The 25,234-nt window shown below is 40.0% G+C and overlaps 1 protein-coding gene across 7 annotated transcripts in view; it reads left to right on the forward strand.

The window, feature by feature from the left end:
- Window positions 1-25,234, forward strand: part of col19a1 (collagen type XIX alpha 1 chain) — a 346,509-nt gene that overhangs the window by 240,731 nt on the left and 80,544 nt on the right. For 6 of the 7 annotated variants that reach the window (XR_011340316.1, XM_069886134.1, XM_069886135.1 and 3 more), the window contains 8 exons: window positions 2,762-2,851; window positions 2,957-3,001; window positions 6,292-6,369; window positions 6,740-6,775; window positions 16,075-16,119; window positions 16,209-16,262; window positions 19,228-19,269; window positions 22,508-22,624. Coding sequence is in view for 6 of the 7 variants with exons in the window: in XM_069886134.1 (XP_069742235.1) it covers window positions 2,762-2,851; window positions 2,957-3,001; window positions 6,292-6,369; window positions 6,740-6,775; window positions 16,075-16,119; window positions 16,209-16,262; window positions 19,228-19,269; window positions 22,508-22,624 (507 nt within the window). In the remaining variant the exon portion in view is untranslated. The remainder of the gene's footprint in view (window positions 1-2,761; window positions 2,852-2,956; window positions 3,002-6,291; window positions 6,370-6,739; window positions 6,776-16,074; window positions 16,120-16,208; window positions 16,263-19,227; window positions 19,270-22,507; window positions 22,625-25,234) is intronic. The other variant, XM_069886136.1, reaches the window with a different exon arrangement.

The following is a 25,234-nucleotide window of genomic DNA, read 5'->3' on the forward strand; positions in this document are numbered from 1 at the left end:
TGAAATTTAAAAATATATGTATATCAACAAGTAACATGATTTAAAGGAATTGCCATCTGGTTACTGGTCTTGCAGAATAGTGTAAAGGGAAAATGAAAAACCTGGTTTTGAAAGGAATTGGATCACCAGGAAATGATTATCTTTATGGTTTAGAGCCTACTCAACAATTATATTTCCCCTTCAAGCAGAAATAAAGCATCTCCAGCATTTGCCAGGGTTAGCTTGCTCAGTGGGATTTATACCATAGGAGCACAGAAAACAAGACATTTGGCCCATCTAGTCTGTGCCGACCATTATTCCACTAGTCCCATTGACCTGTTCTGACTCCATAAGCCTCCAGACCTCTCGCATCCATGTACCTAACCAATCTATTCTTAAAACTCGAGATCAAACCCGCATTCACCACATCAGCTGGCAGCTCATTCCACACTCCCACCACTCTCTGAGTGAAGAACTTTCCCCTGATGTTCCCCCTAAACCTTTCCCCATTCCTCTTAAAATTATGACCTCTTGTAGATATCTCCCCCAATCTAAGTGGAAAAAGCATACTCACATCCACCTCTGTCTATCTCCCCTCATTCTTCTTTGCTCCAAGGAATAAAGTCCTAACTGGCTTAATCTTTCCCTGTAATTCAATTCCTGAAAACCCAGCAACATCCTAGTAAATCTTCTCTGCACTCTTTCAATCTTATTGATATCCTTCTTGTAGTTAGGTGACCAGAACTGCACACAATATTCCAAATTTAGCCTCATCAATGTCTTGGACAACTTCAACATAACCTCCCAACTCCTATACTCAATACTTTGATTTATAAAGGCTAAGATGCTAAAAAGCTTTATTTACAATCCTATCCACCTCCGATACCACCTTCAGTGAACAATGTATCTGTATTCCCAGATCTCTTTGCTCCTTCCCACTCTTCAGTGTCCTATCTTGTTTGCCCTTCCAAAATGCATCACTTGCTGATCCAATTTCCCACATTATCATCCAGATCATTGATATAGAGAACAAACGATAATGGTCCCAACACAGATCCCTGAGGCACACCAATAATCATAGGCCCGCAGTCTGAGAGGCAACCATCCACTACCATTCTCTGTTTTCTCCCACACAGCCAATTTCAAATCCAGTTTACAACTCCTCCATGGATACCTCGTGTCTTAACCTTTTGAACTAATCTCCCATGAGGGACCTTGTCAAAGGCTTTACTAAAGTCCATGTGGACAACATCCCCAGCCTTTCCTTCATCTACCTTCTTGGTAACTTCCTCCAAAAATCACTACAAGATACGTTAAACACGACCTTCCACACATAAAGCCATGCTGACTGTCCTTAATCAGCCCATGGCTGTCCAAATATGGGTGCTTATATATCCTATTTCTCAGAATTCCTTTCAATAATTTACCTGCTACTGACGTCAGGCTCACCATTCTATAATTACCTAATTTACTTTTGGAGCCTTTTTTAATCAATGGGACAACATGAACTACCCTCCAATCCTCTAGCACCTCACCGATGGCTAAGGACATTTTGGATATATCTGCCAGAGTCCCTGCAACTTCTACATGAGTCTTCCTCAGGTTATGAGGGAATATGGTATCTGGCCTGGATATGATATTTTAATCACTGTAAGGCAGAAAGCACATCCACCTCCTTAATCTCCATATGTTCCATAACACTTCTGTTTGTTTCTCTTTCTTCCTTATACACAATGCAAGTTTCCTGAATAAATACAGATGCAAAAAAAAATGTTTTAGATCTCCCCCATTACTTGAGGCTCAACTCATGGTTGACCACTCTGATCTTCTAGGGGACCTCTTTTGTCTCTTACTATCTTTTTAATTTTAATTTACTTCTAGAAATTCTTTGGGTTTACCTTCATATTATCTGCCAAAGCAACCTCAAATCTTTTTGCCTTCCTGATTTCCTTTTTGAGTATTTTCTTGCATTTTACATGCTCTTCTAGTTCCTCATTAGCTCCTTGTTGCCTATACTTGCTATACACCTCCCTCTCCTTCTTAATCATCACCAATATCCTTTGAAAACCAAGGTTCCCTATGCCTGTTAACTTTGCTTTTAATCCTTATAGTTACATGCAAACTCTACACTCTCAAAATTTTGCCTTTGAAGTCCATCCACTTACTTAACACACCCTTACCAGAAAATAACATATCCCAATTCACTCTTCCTAGATCCTTTCTCATTTCCACATTTACCTTCGACTCCAGAACCTGAGCTCTGTTGATATTTCTGTTCAGCATTGGGGTTATCAAGTTTCACAACCTCAGTCAAGTCATAGAAAATATCCTATTCCACATTTTTGAAAGAAAAGCAGGGAATTGGTCACTAGCACTTATCAGCCAGTGCCATCAGAAAAAAAGTATATGGTCATTGACCAAATTTTCCCTTCATGGGATCTTGCTTTTCACACACAGCCAGCTGGCTTCCCATATATATTACTTTGTTCAAAGATTAGTGAACACTGTATAGGAGTATGTAAAAGGTATATAAATGCTAGTTATGACTGACCAACTCTTCAGATTATTCTTGCATTGTCATGCCAAGTTTAAAAAGTTTTTGCATGAAGTTGATGGTGTAAAGAGATGATCACTCTAACCGTCACATCTGGGCCTCGAGCCCTAGCCTTCGTCAGGACTTGATGCTAGTTAAGCATTTATTCATTTTGTGGTTTGGATGGTAGCTCTGATAATGTAATCATGAGGAAACATTGTGTAACCAAGTGCAGACTTCTGCTTGCAGGGAGATTCTGGGGGTGTTCATGGACATCGTGGAGAAAAGGGAGACAAAGGTGATCCAGGACTTCCAGGGACAGGATTACGTGGAAGACAGGTTTGAGTCATGATGGACAATTGATAGTATATATGTGTGAATGAATGTGATGTCATCTTTCATAATTGCACTTTTTTTAATATGTTGACAACTGATTACAATTAGGGACTAATTGGACCTTCTGGAGCAAGAGGATCACGAGGACCCAAGGTATTGAAAATGACTCTGTCTATAAAGATTATAAAGTCGAACTATTGTAATTCAGATATTCAGTAAACAAATAAGAAGACCTCCCACCCCAATTTAAAACTATCACCTGAGCTGTTGTGGGCTGAGCCCCGTTGCTGCATACATATTGGTACCAATGACATAGGCATAAATTAAAAATTCATAAATCAACGTAAAGCTAGGAAGTAGATCTGAATATACAAACAGATGAGAGAGAATGGACTGATAAGGAAGTTATGAAAAGTACCATGTTAGATACAATGTTAGACTAGTTCAATACGATTTTATTCTCCAGTTATATCTGACATCTCAAAAGATAAATAAATTGAATCAGGTTTACTCAGATTTATGTTTTAGACATGAACGTGAAGTTCTACTTGGCAATGTCCTATAGTTCGAACTTTTGGGCTGTAAATAGATATTTTTTTAGAACAAATAGCCAGAATTAAATTCCCACAGGATCCACCAGGGGGAAGTGATCACAATATGATTGAGTTCAATTTGAGATTTCACAAAAAACTAAAGTCAGAAGTATCTGCATTTCAGTGGGGTAAAAGGAATTACAGTGATATGAGAGAAGAACTGGCCAAAGTAGATTGGAAGGGGGAACTAATAGGGAAGATGACAGAGCAGTGATGGATGGCATTTCTGCAAGAAATGAGGAAGGTACAGGATAAATACATACAAAAAAAGGAAATATTCGAATGGAAAAATGTCACAACTAGCCTGTACTCGTTGGAGTTTAGGAGAATAGGAAGAGATCTCATTAAACATTTTAAATGTTGGAAGGCATGGTAGCATCGATTAGAAATGTTGACTCCTGTGGTGGGAGAATGTAGAACAAGAAGGCACACCTTCATGATTGAAGAATTTCTTTAGCCAGAGGGTGGTAAATCTGCGGAATTTGTTGCCACAGGCAATTGTGGAGGCCAAATTATTGGGTGTATTTAAGGCAGATGGGTTCCTAATTAGCCATGACATCAAAGATTATGGGGAGAAGGCTTGGGGCCTGAGTGGGAAAATTAATCAATTCATGATTAAATGGTGGGGCAGATCTGATGGGCTTAATGGCCTATTTCTGCTCCTATGTCTTATGGTCTTGTACTGCTCAAGGAAATTGAAGGATGTACCACTTTTATTTTTGTTAAATTTTGGAGGAGATCATACATGGTCTCATTTTCAGTGAGTTTTGGAGCCTATGGTATAAGAAAAAAATAATATTTTGTAAAAATTATAGCAGAATATGAAAGTCCACCAGTACTCATGGCAGAAAACTGGAAAAACATTGGATTCCATTCTTTTCCACCAATCTCTTTCCACTTGCCTTTATATTGACATGACTTAAGTAGATAGGCTACTGGATAGAAGTTTGGAAGAGGTGAAGAGACAAGTGGTGAAGATTAGGGAGAGAAGTGAGACAGGAGCATGTAAAGGAGAGATGGAAACAATGGAATCAAATAGGGAGATGGTTGCATAAAACTGGAAAATACGATGTTCCTGCTGTTGATTGTAAGGCTACCCTGGAGGAATATGATGTGTTATTTCTCAGGTGTACATTTAGCCTCACACTGGAAATGGATGAAGCTGAGGGCAGACATGTCTGTGTATGTACTGTGAGAGAATTAAAATGACTAGGCTTCCAGAGTTACGGCCTGGATTTTGGAATACAAGCTTATTTTGATAAGCCAATAAGACAGGTCATGATAGATTCAATATTAGTCTTAACACCGCTTGTCTGTTTTCCTCATGGCCGTTAGTTCCTTTGTAATTCAGCTGTCTCACTATCTTCATTTGAATATATTCAATCTTTCTGCCTCCTCAGCAATTTCAGGTAGGGAATTCTAAAGATCCCTGACCTTCTGAGAGAAGTTTCTCCTCGTCTCTGTCTGAGTACCAAAACTATGCACGTTAGTTCGAGATGCTCTCTACAAGGGGAAGCATCCTCTCTGTCAAAATCTCTCAAAGCATACTGCCCTTCAATAAGAACACCTCCTGAGGACAGGAGACGAGAGGCTAGGTTCTCTTCTCCACAAGCAAAATATTGTTGATAGCAGAAATTTGAAAGATTGCGGAACATGTTGGAAATACTCAATAAATATACCATCATCTGTGGAGGAAGAAGCCGAATTAAAGATTCAGGATGTTAATCCTGCTTCTGGCTCCACAGAGGCTGCTTAACTTGTTAAAGTAAACCTGAGGTTGTTTGATAAACAAACAAAAATACAGCTGCAAGAAGTTTTAATTTACTTTGCAAAGTGTGATAACTCCGTTACTGCAAGAAGAACTGCCACAAGCAGTTAGTCTCACCCCAAGATGGTCTGTCTCGTGGCTCACAGGTTGCGTATTTTTACAGATACATTTCCAGTTTTCCGGAACATTCAAACAGACTTTTCCATATATGTTTCTTAGAATTCTCTTGAGATTCATAAACCGGCGGGGTGTCTTTTATCCAATGGTTAATAGTCTTTTACTGCCTTTGCCAAATAAGGAGTTCATTTTCTACTCTAGCGTTGTTGAATTATAAACAAAAGAATGGAATATGGTTACACTCTCTCCTTCTCTTGCAGTCAACATTTAAAACTCAATTCTTAAACTTCCTGAGTATTTCCAATATTTTCTGTTTTATCTCTAAACTGCACTTGAATTTACAACATCATCCTGCTGGGATCATGGGAGAGCAGAGTATATCCAGCATAACATAAGAACATTTAACACAAGTACAATCTACCACATTGATGGTAGACAAACTGCACCTAATCAATGCTGAGCATACCTTTATGGCTGTGACAAAAAAAATAGTGTTACTGATGTCCTTTATTGGTGAATATGGTTGACATAAATTTTCCAATTTGAACGGTATGTAATAGCATCATCACTGCAGAAACATTTTTCCGTTGGAGAGTATTTAACTGAATTAATCTGATGAAGATGTATGTGTGCATGAAGATATGACACATGGCTAAAAATTGATCCCAAATCAGTCAAGCACATTCTATGCATGTAGAATTCTTTGCACATTATACTCTGTTTCCACATTCTGATCCGTTGAAGTCAGTGTAATGAACATAGAATGTGTACTGTCACATTAGAGAAACCATAGACAAAAAAAAATGGTAGAATTTTCAATGCCTGTGTTGAATTTGGACAAGGAATGCTAATATGTTGGTCAAACTTCTCTCTGATTAAGGCTGGATAACAGCTCTACTTGCTTCGCATCACTCTTAATACACATACATTTTGCTCACTAGTAACTTGGATTTGTGTTTTTTTAGGGTGAACGTGGATTCCCTGGTCTTCAAGGGCGACAAGGCGATAAGGGACCACCAGGAAGTGGACGCCCTGGCTCCCCAGTAAGTGTACAAATATTGCAGAACTTGTATCTTTTATTTTCTTTGCCAAGATTATTTTGTCAGGACTCTCAGCCTGGAAATTACTGCTTCTGACAAACTCAGAGGTAACAATTTAATGGGGATGAACCCCAAATTCTTCTTCAAGTCACACAGTATCTCAGACTGTTTCTTCATTATCATCAGTTAAAAGTCTGCAATAAACCCACCTAACGCAAATCATTAGAACCTATTGGCCAAAAGAATGATAACATTTTAACCATCACCACAATTTGAAAGCAATTGCTAAGAATGTCCTCATCACATCAATAAACATTGAATAGTATTGGAAATGACAATTGTGTCAAATTTTTCCTCCTCCTTCTCCCTACAGGGTCCGAGAGGTTCTCCAGGTGAGCCAGGTTTAAAGGTAAGACCTATTAACTTTAGAGTAATGACAAAAATTGAATACACAGTCAGCTTGCAGAACTATTATCTTTAAAATCAAGTGTAATTATTCTTGAATGCTGTAATAATGCTGGATAGACTATTTCCGTTAAGAGGAGGAAAGATTAAAACAAGAGGACATGAGTTAAGAATTAAGGGGCAGAGGTTTAGAGGTAACATGAGGGGGAACTTCTTTACTCAGAGAGTGGTAGACGTGTGGAATGAGCTTCCGGGAGAAATAGTGGCGGCAGAGTCAATTGTATTATTTAAGAAAAGGTTGGACAGGTATATGGATGAGAAGAAGATGGAGGGTTATGGGCATTGTGCAGGGAGGTGGGACTAGAGAGGGGTGTTTGGTTCGGTGCAGACTAGAAGGGCCTAATGGCCTGTTTCCGTGCTGTAAATTGTTATGTTATGTTATGTTATGTTAATAACACTGACTATTTAAATTGCTTGAACTTTTCATTACGTTTAATCATTGAACCCAAATAATAACAATATTTTCACATTTACTTTCTTAAATTCCAAATCTACAATGTCTACATGGCAGTTAGAAATAATAATTTGAGCTTACCTTGACTTTGGCATAACTAATAGCCTTGGTCAAAACCATATTCTTCACAAAAGTTTGAGTAACCAATGTTTCAGGTCTCCTTGTTCTCTGTCATTTATGCAAGCAATTCTGTTAATTGCTATGCTCTCTTTGAAACTGAAAATCTCCCTCTTTATGCAATTAAAAAACAACATTTCTGCAAAATTTGTTCTCATTTGGCCTCACCTGGCAATAGACGAGATTGAGGACAGACGTGTCTGTGTGGGAATGATGAAGGGAACTAAAATGGCTAATAGGAGTTCTTGCTTGGACCTACAGACAGAGCACAAAGTATGAAGGGCTCAAGCTTGAAACGCCAGTTATATATTTTTATCTTTGCTATATAAAGAACACTGTTTGATAGGCTGAGTTTTTCCAGCATTGCATTTTAATCTAACCTGCTCTCCATAGGTTCTCCACCATGTACTAAAAGCATTCTACTCTATAAATTTCTATAGTCACTCCTCAGCCTCCTACATTCTTGTAATAATAAACCCAATCTTTCCAGCTCTCTTTATAACTGCTGTCCTCCATCCCAGGCAACTTCCTGGTCAATCTCTTCTGCATTCTCTCTCTTGCTACCACAACTTTTCTATAGTGTTGTTTGCACTACAACTCTCGGGAGGCATCAAACCGGCCATGTGACATCAGTGCATGATGATGTCATCATGTGTCGAGTGTGTGATTCTGGCTTTTAAAAGGTAACGCAGGTGAAGAAGAGTAAATTTGTTTGATTCACTCTGAAAATGCTTTGAGTGGTTATTTCGTCATGGCCACTGCGATTCCAGTGGCCACAATGTGACAACCAGAACTACACACATTATTCTAAGTGCAGTCTGACCAAAGTTTTGTAAAGTTGTAATATGACATCCCAACTCTTATAATCAATGCCTCAGCCTATGAAGGAAAGCATGTTACTTTTTTCACTACCCTCTCCACCTACATGTGATATCATCTATATACTCTAACAATAAATCTGAAATCTGTGTTACCACTTTAAGTGATCTGTGGATTTGACCCTCCACAATCCCTTTGTACATCACATTCCTAAGGATCCTACCATTTACTCTGTGTCCCCTCCAGATTTTGCCCTCTCAAAATATTATTATACCACTTATCTGGATTAAATTCCATCTACCTCTATTCTGCCAAATGTTCCAGCTGATTCATTTCTTGCTGCATTCTTGCACTATATTCCTCTCTAACCACAACTCCATCAATTTAAGTGTGATCTACAAATCTACCAATCAGACTGCAACCAGTTTACCTATCTCGGCTGCACCATTTCATTGGATGCAGGGATCGACAACGAGATGGACAACAGACTCGCCAAAGCAAATAGCGTCTTTGGAAGTCTACACAAAAGAGTCTGGAAAAACAACCATATATATAATATATATCACAAACAAAGGTCCCAATGACAGTCCATGGGCTGCACCACATTTTAACAGAATTCTAGTCAGATGAAACACCCTTCCACCATTATCAGAACATCATAAAAACAGGCCTTTTGCTCCACAGTGTACATAGCTATTTTATCTAAACATTTTCTCTATGGTCTCCTATGTCTTTCCAGTTCAAGCTCTTATTTTGATGCTTCTTAAATGTCATGCCAATGTCTTCTTTTACCACTTCTTCTGGCAGTTCATCCCAGACTCTGTTCACCTCTGTGTGGAAATATCTCCCCCTTAGATCCCTTGTAAACCATAAACTGATGCCCCTGTGATAAAAAGATTTACAGTCTACCCCCTTCATAATTAATTGTATCTTCCTCCAACAGGTCACCCTTCAGCTCCAGGGAAAGCAAACCCAGATGATCTCAACTCTTATAACTGAAATGCTCTAATTCAGGCAACATTCTGGCGAATCCCTTCGGAACCCTTTAGTGCAATTTCATTCTTTCTATAGAGAGTTGATTAGAGTTACGCACAATATTCAAGGAGAAGCCAAACTAATGTTTTAAAAAGATGTAGCGTTACCTTCTTCATCTGATATTCTTTGCCTCAGCCAATTAAGACAAATGTTTCAAATGCCTTATTCACCATCTTATCCACCTGTGCTTTCACTTTTAAGGATATATGAACATGAACCCCAAGGTATCAACACTCTATGGGGCCCTATCATTTAATTTGTTATTTAAGAATGGCAACAGGAATAAGCAAAATAACTAGATCAGTGAGCCTTACGTCAGTCAAACTTTAAAGTCAAGATTTTTGTCAGAGTAGAGTACATACACCACATGCAAACCTGAGATTCTTCCCTGTGGGACAAGCAAAATTTCTACTCATCAGTAATGCAAAAAACTGTAAGAAAATATACAGAAGATGTACAGGACAGTGAGAAGGTGGTTACAAGAGGCTGAAGAATGGTTACAGGACTTCCTCGAGTCAGTGGATTGGGCAGTATTCAAGGGCTCAGCTGAGGATCTGAATGATTACATCAGGGCTGTCACAGACTTTAACAAAACTGTGGCTGAGTGTGTCCCCACCAAATCCTTCAACGTTTTCCCCAACCAAAAACTTTGGATGAACAATGAAATCCAGAGCCTGATGAGAGCCAGATCATAGGTATTTAAGTCTGGAGATCCAGATTACTACAGAATCCATCTCCTGCGCGAAGTGGAGATTCCAAATTAAAAATGAAAAGAACGAAGGACACCCAACAGCTATGGCAGGGCCTAAATGGCATAACCTGCTACAAAACCAAATCCAGTGCAGTAGCAGAAGGCAAAGCTTCACACCCAGAGGAACTCGATGCCTTCTACACCCAATTTGACCACAGTAACAGGGAAGAACCATTCCTCCACACCCTCACGTCCGCTGATGATTCTCACCTCTCTGTATTCAAGAAGAACATGTGGGATGCCTTCAGGAGAGTGAATCCGAAGAAAGCATCTAGTCTGGATGGAGTATTTAAAATACTCATGGGGCTGAGAAGAGAACAAGCAATATTTTCGAGGATTTGCCTGGATTACAGAACTTATGGGGTTTTCCCTAGATCAAAGAAGATTGATGGGTGACTTGACAAAGATACACAAAGTTTAAGAGTTCAAGATAGTATAGGTAGTGAGAATCTTTATTTCATGGGAAGGATATCAAAAGCAAAATGGAAAATGTTTAAAGTGAGAGGAAAGAGTTTTAAAAATAATTTAATACTCTGGCCGAGTATTAAAAATCTTTGCTGACCAACTTAAATGTATTCACGGATATCTTCCACATTTCACTCCAGCAGCGTGTGGTACCCACCTGTAGGTGTCAATCATATCGGTGCCCAAGAAGAGTGTAGTAATCTGCCTTGATGACTATCAATCAGTAGCACTTACATCAACAGTGATGAAGTCTTTTAAAAGGCTGATGTTGAAGCATATCAGCTCCTGTCTGAACAGTGACATGGATCCGTTCCAATTCACCTATTGTAGCAACAGGTCCATGGTGGGTGCCAACTCAGTAAATATGTAGATGGTGTTATTGTCATACCAAGCCACACAGTCATAGGTGTAAGTGAGTTGAGCATGGGGCTAAGAATGCAGCCCTGTAGTGCTCCGGTACTGATGAAGATTGTGGAAGAGCTTTTCTTGTTCACTGATTGTGGTCTTTAGGTGATGAGATCCAGGATCTAATTACACAGTGGGGTATTGAGGCCCTGAATGACGACCTTTAGCTAATAAAAAGCATTCTGATGTAAGCATCTTTGCTGTCCAGGTGTTCCATTCAGAGGGAAATTATAAGAGAACATTCTAAGGGATAGGATTTATGCAAATTTAGAAAGTTAGGGCTGTTTGGGGATATTCAGCATGGCTCTGTGATTGGGAAATCACCAATTTGATTGGCATTTGAGAGGAGGTAACTAAAAACATTAATGAAAGCAGGTCAGTAGACATTGTCTCTCTGAACTTTAATGAGGCATTTGACAAAAACAAAGGCGAGAAATCAGACTGCTCAAACTACAGGGGAATCACGCTGCTCTCCATTGCAGGCAAAATCTTCACTAGGATTCTCCTCAATAGACTAATACCTAGTGTCACCGAAAATGTCCTCCCAGAATCACAGTGCGGCTTTCGTGCAAACAGAGGAACTACTGACATGGTCTTTGCCCTCAGACAGCTCCAAGAAAAGTGCAAAGAACAAAACAAAGGACTCTACATCACCTTTGTTGACCTCACCAAAGCCTTTGACACCATGAGCAGGAAAGGGCTTTGGCAAATTCTAGAGCACCTCGGATGCCCGCCCAAGTTCCTCAACATGGTTATCCAACTGCACGAAAACCAACAAGGTCGGGTCAGATACAGCAATGAGCTCTCCGAACCCTTCTTTATTGACAACGGCGTGAAGCAAGACTGCATCCTCGCACCAACCCTCTTTACTATCTTCTTCAGCATGATGCTGAAACAACCCAATAAAGACCTCAACAATGAAGACGGTGTTTAAATCCGGTACCACACGGATGGCAGTCTCTTCAATCTGAGGCGCCTGCAAGCTCACACCAAGACACAAGAGCAACTTGTCCGTGAACAACTCTTTGCAAACGATGCCACTTTAGTTGCCCATTCAGAGCCAGCTCTCCAGCGCATGACGTCCTGTTTTGCGGAAACTGCCAAAATGTTTGGCCTGGAAGTCAGCCTGAAGAAAACTGAGGTCCTCCATCAGCCAGCTCCCCACCATGACCACCAGCCCCCCCACATCTCCATCGGGCACACTGAACTCAAAACGGTCAACCAGTTTACCTACCTCGGCTGCACCATTTCATCTGATGCAAGGATCGACAAAGAGATAGACAACAGACTCGCCAAGGCAAATAGCGCCTTTGGAAGACTACACAAAAGAGTCTGGAAAAACAACCACCTGAAGAAACACACAAAGATCAGCGTGTACAGAGCCGTTGTCATACCCACGCTCCTGTTCGGCTCCGAATCATGGGTCCACTACCGGCATCACCTACGGCTCCTAGAACGCTTCCATCAGCAACATTCATTGGAATGACTTCATCACCAACATCGAAATACTTGAGCTGGCAGAGTCCTCAAGCATCGAATCCATGCTGCTGAAGACCCAACTGCACTGGGTGGGTCACATCTCCAGAATGGAGGACCATCGCCTTCCCAAGATCGTGTTCTATGGCAAGCTCTCCACTGGCCACCGAGATAGAAGTGCACCAAAGAAGAGGTACAAGGACTGCTTAAAGAAATCTCTTGGTGCCTGCCACATTGACCACCGCCAGTGGGCTGATATCGCCTCCAATCGTGCATCTTGGCGCCTCACAGTTCGGCGGGCAGCAACCTCCTTTGAAGAAGACCACAGAGCCCACCTCACTGACAAAAGACAAAGGAAGAAAAACCCAACACCCAACCCCAACCAACCAATTTTCCCTTGCAACCGCTGCAACCGTGCCTGCCTGTCCCACACTGGACTTGTCAGTCACCAACGAGCCTGCAGCTGACGTGGACGTACCCCTCCATAAATCTTCATCCACGAAGCCAAGCCAAATAAAGAAGAAGAAAAGACATGGTCTAGAACAGGGGTGTCAAACTCAAATTCACAGAGGGCCAAAATTAAAAACTTGGACTAAGTCGAGTGCCAAACTAAATATTTATTGAAAATTTTCAACAACATCTGCATGTTTTCTCTTCTTTCAACATATGTAATGTTAAACTTTTTCTTATTAAAATAAATGTTTAATAATAGTTTTGGTTAAACTCTTTCCAGAAGAAGCATTAACAAATGAGAAATAAAATATTCAATAAATAATATTTCTCTATAGCCCTTGAGCTCCTTTTAAATGTACTTTTTTCACAAGCCAACAAGTCAAAAAAATAACAACTTGCTTCAATGACAAACAGGTTTGTCTTTTAAAATGATGAACATATAGTCTGCCTCCCACCTGTCTTGAAATGTCCTGTTTTCTGTCTTTCGTCTGGCCATTTTCCGTAAGAGGTTTATTACATATGAGTTGGGCGACAGGTCGCAGATGCTAATGAAAGTAGAGAGGAGGTGGGGGCGATTATCGGGCTGACGGGCCGGCGCCAATGCATTTGCAAAGCATTCTGGGATTTGTAGTATTAGCTGTGCATGCGCTATATTGGCGCGGGGGCCAGCGGGCCAGCTCTAATACATATTTGATATGATCTTGCAGGCCAAATTTAATTATATCACGGGCCAAATTTGGCCCGTGGGCCTGAGTTTGACATGTGTGGTCTAGAAGGACAACGCACATTGGGTCCAATGCAAGCTGGATTATTGGATCCAAAAATGGCTTGGAAATAGGATGCAGAGGGTAGAGGTGAAAGGATGTTTTAACTGATTAGAAGAATGTGACTTGTAGTCTATTGTAAGGGTTGGTGCTTGGACCTTTGTTGTTTGTATATTAAAGACTTGGATATAAATGATGGAGATATGATTAGTAAATCTGTGAATAGCCCAACTGATATGGTTGCATATAGTAAGGAAGGATACAGATCAGATGGAAAGTCAGGCAGAGTTTTTGCAAATAGAATTTAATTTTGACTAGTTCAAATTAAGGCATTTTGGGAAGTCAATTAGTGGTAGGTCAAATACAGCAAATTACAGAAGATAATGAATGTGGATAAACAGAGGGAGCTTGAGTTTCCATTCCCTGAAAGTCACCTCATAGGTAATGTTGAAGGCATTTTTAATTTTGACTAGTTCAAATTAAGGCATTTTGGGAAGTCAATTAGTGGTAGGTCATATACAGCAAATAACAGAAGATAATGAATGTGGATAAACAGAGGGAGCTTGAGTTTCCATTCCCTGAAAGTCACCTCATAGGTAATGTTGAAGGCATTAAAAGGCATGATTATCTTCAAAGGATGGGACATAGAAAGTAAAAGTTCTATAGAGTTTAAGCTTCTCTAAAATGTCCTCAGTCTCATCTGCTTTCTTTTGAGATTAGTCTTATTGTCCTTTATCACATATTTCCCCCTTATTGAAGCCTTCTTGATGCATGTCAGATGAAGTAACATATTTCTGGCTGTGCCTAATATCAATCATCCATTGTTGTAACTCAACATTCCAACATAGGAAATAGGAGCAGGAGTAGACTATCTGGCCCATCAAGCCTGCTCCACTATTCTTGGCTAATTTGGTCATGAACAGATTACACATACTTGTCTTTTCACCATAACCCTTAATGCCCCTTCTTTACAAAAAATTATATGTGTCGTAAATGTATTTAATGAGGCACCTCTGCTGTTTCCTTGGGTGGAAAATTCCATAGATTCACTACTCCCTTGGAAAAGCAGTTCCTTCTCATCTTTGTCCTAAATCTACACTCTAGGAATCTTGAGGCCATGCCCCTTTGTTCTAGTCTCATCTACCAGTGGAAATATTTTTTCTTATTCTATTTTAGCTATCCCTTTCATAATTATATGTTTCTATAAGATCTCCTCTCATTTTTCTGAATTCCAGCGAATAGAGTCCCAGACTACTCTTTTTCATCTCATCATCGAAACCCTTCAGCTCTTCTGCATCACCTCCAAAGTTAATACATCTTTTCTCTTATAACAGACCAGAACAGCATCCAGTATTCTAAATGCACCCTCACAAGTACCCTGTACATTTACAGCAAAACCTCTCTTAACTTCAATCCCTCGAGCAATGAAAGCTCACATTCCATTTGTCGTCTTGATTATCTGTTGCAACTGCAAACCAATCATTTGTAATTCATGCATAAGTACCTCTGCACTTCAGCATGCTGCAATCTTTCACTACTTAAATATTATCTTAATGAATGTCATTAGAATAGAAACTATGTGGCCTTGTATGTCAACATCCTGGTTTGTTTCTTCATTGTTTCTCAACAACGAAAGAGACTTCTTTATCAGTTACTTCTTGATATCATAGAGTTAGGTTCTTGGTTAGGACAGCATGTGACTTTTGTAAGGACTAAAATGGCAGTCAAGAAGCTTGTGAACATTTGCAAATTGAAATTAATCTCCTATTTCAGTTATGGATTGACAAGAAGCATATTGACCAACATTGAACAATCTGGTGTCTGACACTAACATAGATTTAAAAACAAGAGTAGCTGAAACATTGGTCCTTGCTGGGAAATAGTAAGCGCTCTCTTCCACTCTACAAAGTTCAACAGACATAATTTGAGAGATTTTCCTCAGCATATTACCAGTCCCACGACCTCCAGTAACCACAATTATACCACAATTACTCTCTCTTTCTCTCTAAATTTAAACAGTGCCCTCTAGTATTCTTGCTTTTCCAACATTCTCTTCACCTAACAATTCTAGTGGGTCTGGAATCAGACTAGGAAACCCCCTCATTTCTACCCCCCCCCCCCCGCCCATATGCCTCAGACAAGGACAAATTATTTCAGATTTGTTTTGTCTCCTTTTAGGTTCTTAATTTTCATAATCCTTAAAATGAACAGCAATCCATCTCTCTGTTAAACTATTAAAATAAATGCATTGATGAAAGCTCAGAATGAGCAAGTTGAAACATTGCATTTGCAAAGTAGCATTTGTCATTTCAGAAGCCTGGCTTCAATTTCATACCCAGTCTTTCATTGTGGAAGTAACCTTGTGGAGCAGCTCACCACTTGATTTATTTATAACAGATGCGAAACTTACTTTCTATCCAAATTCAAGTCCAACTATTATGTGAACAGTGCAATTAATGAATTACAGAACAAATTAAAGATTTGTATTTTTTTTACTGATTCAGGGTCCAAGGGGTTTGCCAGGATCTTTAGGACGCCCAGGTGCTAATGTGAGTAGCACGCACCCAACAAACTCTTCACAAAAATATACAGGAACCTGGTTCTATGTCTGATTCTGTCCCTCTGCTTTGTTTTATAGGGTATGCCTGGGAGAAATGGGATACCTGGCCCACCTGGTCCACCTGGGGAGCCGGTAAGTAGTCAGTCAATGCTGTTAATTGACAGAAGTCCAACATATTAAAAGGCAGAAGGCTAAGTGCAAGGCCTTACACCTGACAAGTGTTATTCTGTTGATTAATAGATGGGAATATAGTAATACCTACAAAAGAAAAAAAATGAATAATTTCTTTTCCAAATGTCAACATTTATTTTGTTATCCAGCACATTGATAGAAATCTTTAGAGTTTATGTGGGTGATGATGCATTAATACACATTCCAAAAGACAACATAACATTTGCTGACATTGTTACAACTTCAATTAGAGCAGGAGAACCGTGAATAAATCAGAGGCAAATCAGAATCACTTCTGGAGATGCCCAAAACCCATTATTTCCAATGAGAGGAGAGAGCAGATTCAGTTGTTGTAGCATGTAAAAGAGAACAGCCGAGTTGTCTGCCTTTTCAGTTGTTTGCTGTGGATGTTTAACCCAACAGCATTACCTAAAAATTGGATTGGAATTTTTTTTGTCAATATATTTCATGTTCAATGCTCAATCAGATCTGCAAAAGAAATCGCAAAATTGGTCAAAATGTTTAAAGTCTGAGAGTTTACAGCCAGACATGAGTTCCAACAAGGGCCTTCATGTATTCCAATGGGAGAGCCAAGAGAAGGCATGCATTCCTTTCCTTGATAGATACAAGTATATCAGATTGCTTTCCAAAGTAATATAAATAGTTATCAATGCCATCTACTGTTATCAGACCAGAACACACCACATTTTTATGATTTACTATTTTCAGATTTGTGCTTGAAACTATTGGATTGAATTGTAATTTATAAGGAGCTTTCAGACATCCTGAAACATCTGACAGTACTTCTGAAGTCTAACTGCTTTTATAGAGTAGACAGATATTCATTATATGTCATTCTATTGTTCAAGGCAGCCACATAAACTATTGACAATATTGAATTATACTGGATGATTTAACACATTGTTCTTGGTTTGTTACATTTTAAGTGAAGCATTGATTTAAGGTGTACAGCATTGCATGCATTATAAGTAAATCCATGTGTACAAACTATATGTTGATAAGGCTTGTGGTGGAATAGAGCAGCCAACCCTTATAAATGTTTGACATTCATAATATTCATTTGGGGAAGGCAAACGAGGCAGAACAGTAAATCGTACAATACTGGAAACAGTGGCCAAGCTGAGGGATTTTACAGTGCATGTCCACAGATCCCTGAATGTAGATAGATAAGTAAGATAGTTAGCAAGTGTTGGCCAAGGTGTAGAATATTGGGCCTGGATAGCCATGTTTGAACTGTGCTTAAAAAATATTAGATAACTTTTGGAAATAGAGATAGCAATAGAGCAAGGTCGAGTCATTTATGAAGAGTCTTCTTCAGCTGAATTTGTCTTTTGAAGAGCAAAAGAGCTAACAGGATATTTAATTGTGTTGTGTAAAATGATGGTACTCTTGAACACTTAAAAATGTTATGTGTTAAAGATCTGAAGCTCAATGTCTGAAAGAGGCAAAAAAAAGCTAAAGTTTACAAAGTGCATGAAACATTATGACTCTAGAGTCATGGAGCAAGAGCTGGGAAACAATTTGCTCTCTTTAACAGAAGGAACACTCTGGATCATAAGGAAAATTTCCAATAAAATTACCATCTATCTGGTTTTCTGTGGTAGCATAAGCTGTGAAAATTAGACCAAGTGTAGAAAAGTCTTCACCCCAGATTTTCACATGGTCTCCCAATACTTTACTGTTACTCCTTACCATGGGTAACCCCCTAAAAAAAGACAAAGAAAAAAAATTAAAAATCTCACGAGGCACCTGTAGCACATTTTTTTTCAAAAGGTAGAAGGGTGGGTAAATGAATGGTGCCAGAAATTCCAGCACATCCTCACAAGAAAACCAGAACAGTAAACTATTGGGGTGACGACCACTGTTTGGTTATTGCCGTCCCAGTGAAGGTTATTATTTTATCGTTTACCCCAAGTCTACAGAATGACTGATTTGCACAATTTTGACATCAAAAAATGGACTGCCAAGGCTGGGTTTGGATTGTCTACTTGAGCCATCCTGTGGGTGGACAAATGGGCGTGTGGATTATGAATATCTGGATGGTGAGAAGGATGGGTATTTGGAACGACTGGGAAAATGAATGGTGAAGAGGAAGGAGATATAAGCAGACTATAAACATTGTGGATTGTGCAGAGGATAGGGACATTGGGAGACTGAAAATATTTGTATAGTTGGGAGGACTGGAATATTGGAAGATGGCAGTATTTTGATTGTGGGAGTGCAAATCAGTGGGTCAGAACCTGGAATTCTAGTGATCAGTAATGTTGGTAGGTATTTGCTGTTGCAAGTACCTGAGAAAGAATGAAGTTACCAACATACCTGACAGGCAATAATTCTACCCCCATATATTAAAAACAGCAAGGGAACCCTCATTTCTGATCAACATTTCTCACTCAAACTATTAATAGAAGTAATTTGATTGGTTCTATCATTTCTGTATGTACTATATTAACTCTTGTATGTGAAAACATTCTACCAGCATCTCCAATACCAAAATGCTTTATTATTTTGGGCATCTATAGTATAAAGATCATTTAGAAATATAGGTAGAAATAACCTTGCTGAATTACTTCTGAATCTGATTTTATAATACATTGACATAAATATTATTGTTCCATATAGATGCTTCCATCAGAGATGTATTTAAAAGTACTCACATTTGAGGTCAGCTGGAGAAGTGGGCTGTTGATCTACAAGCCAGACTTTAGTAATCCATTGTGCAAAGTCCCAGATGGAGAATAGGGTTGTAAATGGAATTCACTCTTGGTATTCTCCCATTAAACTTTTTAAAACAGTTCACTATATCCAGTACAATTGTAGTGTCCAGGTAATCAGTCTCTCACTGCAGAATCCATGTTTCCAGTATTTTATTCTCACTGCTTTGTATGGCTCTGTTTCATTTTAGTCTGCATTGCCTCTCATGGGAGACATTGGTGCCTTGCTAAAGGTGAGTGTGCAGTTTGGCTATCAGTTGTAGTATCTGAAGGAAGCAAAAACAGAGAGAAGGTTCTTTAACCATTGGCAACAATTGGATGTAGTTACCATGATGACGTTAGTGTAAAAACACGCAATGCTGGAGAAACACAGCAGATGCTGGTCGCCCTGAAACTGCTCAATGGTATGAGTGAGAGTTTTTATGAGAATGAAATCCTGGCTGTTGCAAGTCCACTGACATAGCAATTGACAGAAAATGCTTCAGTGAAGTTTCAGATAAATTTTGTTGTTTCAGTTCATGATGCCATGTCATAGAAACGTAGCATTGTGCCACATGCAAACAGGCCATTCATCCAAACTCACCCACACCACCTATTAGGCATCCTTCCATTTTAATCCCAGCATTTGGTTCACAGCCTTGTTTTCTGAAGAGAATCGAATACTTATCTAGCCACTTCTTAAATGCTGATCAGCAATCTAACTTCAACTATTCTCAGGCAATATATTTCAGGTACATCTCATTCTCCAGGTGAAGAAAATTCCCCTCATCTACTCTTTCCCTAAACCTATATCCTCTCATTTTTATCTGCCTCCTGCTGATATCTGACCAATTTTATTTATTTGTATTTATTTTATTTAGATATACAGCATGGTAACAGGCCATTTCAGCCCATGAGTCCATGCCACCCAATTAACCCTGCAATTAATCTACTCCCTACACCCCCAGTAAGTTTTTGAATGGTGGAAGGAAACCAAAACCCCTGAAGAAAACCCACACAGACATGGGGAGAATGTACAAATTCTTTACAGACAGCATGGGATTCAAACACTGGTCAAGTCCCAATCGCTAGCACTGTATAGGTATTTCACTAACCACTATTTGTAAAGTTTCCTCTTTGATATTCCAGTGTCCCATTATTCCTTTGAAATGACATTGATTATTTACCTGTAATTATTGACACTTTTAAGATTCTATGGGCTTGCATTCCAAGGTATCTCTTTTCAATACTGCCTAAGTCCCTACTATTTCACCAATCTTCATTGGTGTACCCAAAACCAGTAAACTCACATTTTTCTGAATTCCATCTGCCATTGTTTGGCCCATTTCATCAACACTTAGCCCTGTCCTTGTTGATGGACTTCATTACTTCTTCAAAATATTCAGTCAAGTTAGTGAGATTCCCTTGACAAACCCATGTTGGCTGTCTCTGATTAGACCATCCTTTCCAACTGATCATTCATTCTCTTCTTCTGATCTTTTCCAGCATCTTCGCTACCATTGGGTTTAGGCTCACAGGTCTGTAGTTACAAGCTTGTCCCTACTGCTTTTCTTGAAAAGGAGACCATGTTGTTGTCCTCCAGTTATCCGATACCTCAGCCAGAGCACCATCAGTCTGTTTCCTTGCATCCATGAGCCAGGGTTAAATCACATACAGTCCTGGGAGTTCATCCAACTTTAATCCTCTTAGGCTTTGAATATCTCCTCTCTATTTATGGAGATTGGCACTTGACTTTCACCTACTCCTTTACTGAATCCTCCAACTACAAAGTGTGTTACCTTTGTGAATATTGACAAAAAGTATTCATAAGAAGTTCACTATATCTTATAACTGTGTGTTTGTAACATTTCATTTTTGAAGATTAAAAATTAAGATTTTTAAAAATTTCCTGCATTACAATGGAAAATAAAATTGTATGAGTAATTTTAGCGATATTATTAATTGAAGTTTTAGTTATCCAAACTATTGAAGAAAGATTAGTCATGAATTTCTGATATAAAACAGACTGCTGTGTAGAGGTTTAGAAGTCTACCCAGAGCTTCCTCAAGCTGAAAGGTGGATAGTTATAACTACAGTGAGGTTCAGGATAGGGATAACAGTCCAATTAAGAGAGAGATGGTACAGAATCAACTCAAAATCCATAGGAAGCACAGGAGTGAAATATGCAGGAGAAATAAAATGAAACCAGAACACCTTAAAGGGTTGATACAGTGAGGTTCAACTCCTGGTCCAGTGTCTTGAGGTGCTGAGGATAGGTTAAAGAAAGAACCACAGGATCAAATTCTTACTCTCCATCCCAAAATTATCATCAGTATTTTTCTTGCAAGATTTGATCCATCTTAAAAAGGTGAAGATAGAACTCATTCCAGTATCTCAGTTCCCTTCACCCAGTGCCAGCAGAGAGTGCCCTACATTTATATTTGTAAATAACACCCATAACAGCAAACAGATACAAAACAAAGTAAGCTGATGAATCACATGATTAGTTCTTGAGAAGTAATCATTTATCTAATTTGAACATATCACAAAATGAGAAGTACCATATTTTCACTCATATAATGTGCACACACATATAACATGCATAAAATCATAAATTGTGTAAAAATATTTTTGTATAATGTGCACACGCATATTCAACCAGGTGTAGTATTCTAAATTCAGACTGGAAAAAGGAATTTACATTTAAATTGGACATAAAGCAAAGCCCATACCAGTATCTGCCACAATTAATCTCCTGCAATTAATACCCAATCATCTTCCCACAGGGGTATCAATCGCCAATTATATAGATGATATTCTGCTGCAACACATTAACAAGCTTTGGCAAGGAATCAATTAAATAGATTGAAGACAGGCTTCAGAGTTGAGCAGAATTTTAATTCTAATATCATCTCAAATCAGAGGCACTTGATAAGTTAATCTCCTCACTCAGGGATTGGTCTGGGCTAGTGCCCTCGCAAGAATGTCCTGTTTATAGGAAAACCATGGCATTCAATACAAAGAGATATACCCGAGATCAAAATTTCCCACACCCACTATAAATTGTATCAGTTCTTCCATTGCTGCTATTACTTTCTCCTGTTGGCTATAACATTCCCACGCTTGCTATAAATTGTCTTTCCCATGGCCGCTATAAATTGTGCACATTCTTTCATTGCGGCTATTATATTCTCATACTTGCTATAATATTTCCATGGCCGCTATAAATTGTGTGCATTCCTTCAACATGTAAAAATATTCTCATATAGTGCATACACATATAACACGTCGAGGGGTGCCTGGTTTGTAAAATACGCATATAACGCATGCGTTATATGTGTAAAAATATGGGTATTACTATACTTACATTTCTGTGTGAACAGTTCTCAGTATTATTAACATTTCCGCAAGATATTGCCTCTGTAGAATCTTTGCCTTGTGTTATTTCATGCAGGCTCAATGAATTTCTTTCTTTTTTTCTTTCATGGACAGAATGCATGCAGTAACTGTCTGGTTGGTGGCCATGGAAGCTATTCGGGATTACCTGGAATGAAAGGTGATCGAGGTGTGCCTGGGATACCTGGGATTGATGGACTTGATGGCAGCCAGGTAAAGAAGCAAACAGAAACCAACACATAGATTAGTATTAAGGAGTTAAATAAGAAAGTCTGCAGACACTATTACTGTATTTTAATGCACAAAAGTGCTGGAGAAACTCAGAAGATCAAGCAAATTTCTTTATGGCAAAAATGCATGCCGAAAGTTTCAAGCATGAACCCTTTGTCAAGATATGAGCAAAAAGCAAGCAGGTCCTTGAATAAAACTGTGGAGAGGAGCACAGGCCATCAGGAGTAAAAGTGGATATGGGCAGGAGGGGAGAAGGGGAAAAAACTGGGATGTGAATGGGGGATGGGAAGCTATTTGAATGGAGAGGAGTTGGGGGAGAGAGATTTACTGCATCTGTTGGTCCCCTTTGGCATTCTCTACATCAGAGAGACTGGACACAGTTTGGGAAATTGCTTCGCTGAGCACCTTCGCTACATCTGCAACAGTAACAGAGACCTCCCAGAAGTCAACCATTTCAGTCTTATGTCACACTCCCACACTCATATGTCTGTTCATGGCCTTATGCACTGTCCCACCATGACCACCTATAAATTGGAGGAACAACACATTGTTTTCCTTCTGGGCACTCTATAGCAAGATAGCATTAATAGCAACTTTTCTGGTTTTTGCTAACCTGCTCCCTCTTCCCTTCCCTTTGTAGCATGATCAATAACCACAAGCAGACTTGAAACAAGTGATTTAAGATTTTAATAACCTGAAACTTAAGGCATGTCTTTACGTGCTGCTGGCTTGGATCCAAGGCTGGTTTGAAGGGAAGAGACTAGGGCTATCAGCCTTTATTGAGAATTTTACGAGGAGGAGTTAAGGGATCAGAGGCGGGCCAGCCTGAACAGTGTAGTGAGGCCACCTTTTGCACTACAGTGTTCCACCACATTCACCCCTTTTTAGATAAAGCCCAGCGGGGTGAAGTGGAACAGTGTCCATCATTACTGATTATGTAGTCTTTCATAGTTCACAGGTTCAGCTGGTCCAGTGGCTTTATCTGCTGCTGTGATCGCTGCAACCCTGGTTACGTCATTGTCAGCTCCTGTGGGATGGTGATTGTATGACAGGCTGTATGTCCGGGGGTTGAACAGTGCAAGTCCGAACAGTTTTGAGGCAGTGTGGAGTGTTCGAGGTTCAGTTCATTGTTGTAAGGGTGGCGGGGGCGGAGGCCTGAGGGGCAGTGGTGGTGGGTTCAAGTAGTCATTTGTCTGGATGATACATAGGACAGGCTGGTCCTTGATGAGGGCTTCTGGGATCATGCCATTCTCCCTTTCCACTTGCCCATTCTTGCAGAGGTTGTAGCTGGTGGTCTTGCTTGTGGCTATACCCTTGGGCAGAAAATATTGGTGCAACTCGTCACTTATGAATGAGGACCCCTGTGAATGTAACTAGAATATAAAAACAAGGTGAAGAGGTTCCAGAGGATTTAATGACTATGGGCGTGGTCCTATCTGGCAGGGAATGGTGATTGGGAAGCATGAGTACTCACTCACGATATTCAGCAAGTACGTGTTCCGATTCATGAGTACGCTCTTTTGCTGGCATTGGAAGTCCAGCCCCAGTATGACTGGCACATAGAGGTGGGGCATCATGGTTAGTGTCATAGTGTAACACCCATATATTTCCATGAAGTGGGATTTGGATGCCAGAGCTACCTTACACTTTGCAGGGGACACTGCAAGAGAATAGCATTGGACCGTGCCTGGGTGTATAAAACCTTTAGTGCTCCCCATGACAAATAGGCAGCATTTGGTATAACCATTTACCTCAACATCCATCATAGAGCATGCCAGTTGGTGTGGCCTGTTCCAGTCCAGCACAGTGGAGTCCAAAGTTAACTCATTGTCGGAGTCGCTGCTGCTGTAGTGTTGAGATGGCTGCTGCCAAAATGGCCACCCTGGAAATATTGAAGACGGCTGCCCCCGTGGATCGCATGCAGTAGAGTCGGGAAGAGACACTGGATGTGACATCATCCTGTGTCATCTTCCTCCTGTTCATGTCATTTGGTACTCGACCACCAGAAGTGACACCAGAATTGGATCGATCCAAGATGGCGATGTGGGTCGCAGTCCACATACGGCGCTGCTGGAGGAAGGTTTAGAACTGCATAACTTAGTGTAGTGCCCCTTCCTCCTACAGTTTGAGCAGGTTGCACTATGGGGTGTACAGTACTTCCTCGGGTGTTTGGTCTGGCCGCAGTCAGGGTCCCCGAGTCCCAAGATGGTGGCACCTGTTATCCCCACCTGGTGGTCACATGGCTCATAGAGTAAGTCTCAATGTTCTTCTGGGCTATCACCAGCAATCAAGCCATCTGCACGACTTCCTGTAGGGTTTGATTGCCTTTCTCCAGGAGTCACTCGTGGATGTGGTTCGAAGGGAAGCCGGCCACTAACCCATCACAGATGAGCTCCTCTTGATAGACTGCCGCGGTCACATCTACGCACCCAGAGGCTTGTCCCAGCTCCCTTATGACCCTCACAAAGTTTTTGACGGACTCATCTTCGGGGGTCTGACGTCATGTGACGTACATACGTAGAATTCATGGGAGCATCGTATTGCTGCTACAGCAGGGCCATTGTGTCATTGTACTTTTCACAATTCCATATT

This window comes from Narcine bancroftii, chromosome 6, assembly GCF_036971445.1.
Source record: "Narcine bancroftii isolate sNarBan1 chromosome 6, sNarBan1.hap1, whole genome shotgun sequence".
Classification (NCBI taxonomy): Eukaryota; Metazoa; Chordata; class Chondrichthyes; order Torpediniformes; family Narcinidae; genus Narcine; species Narcine bancroftii.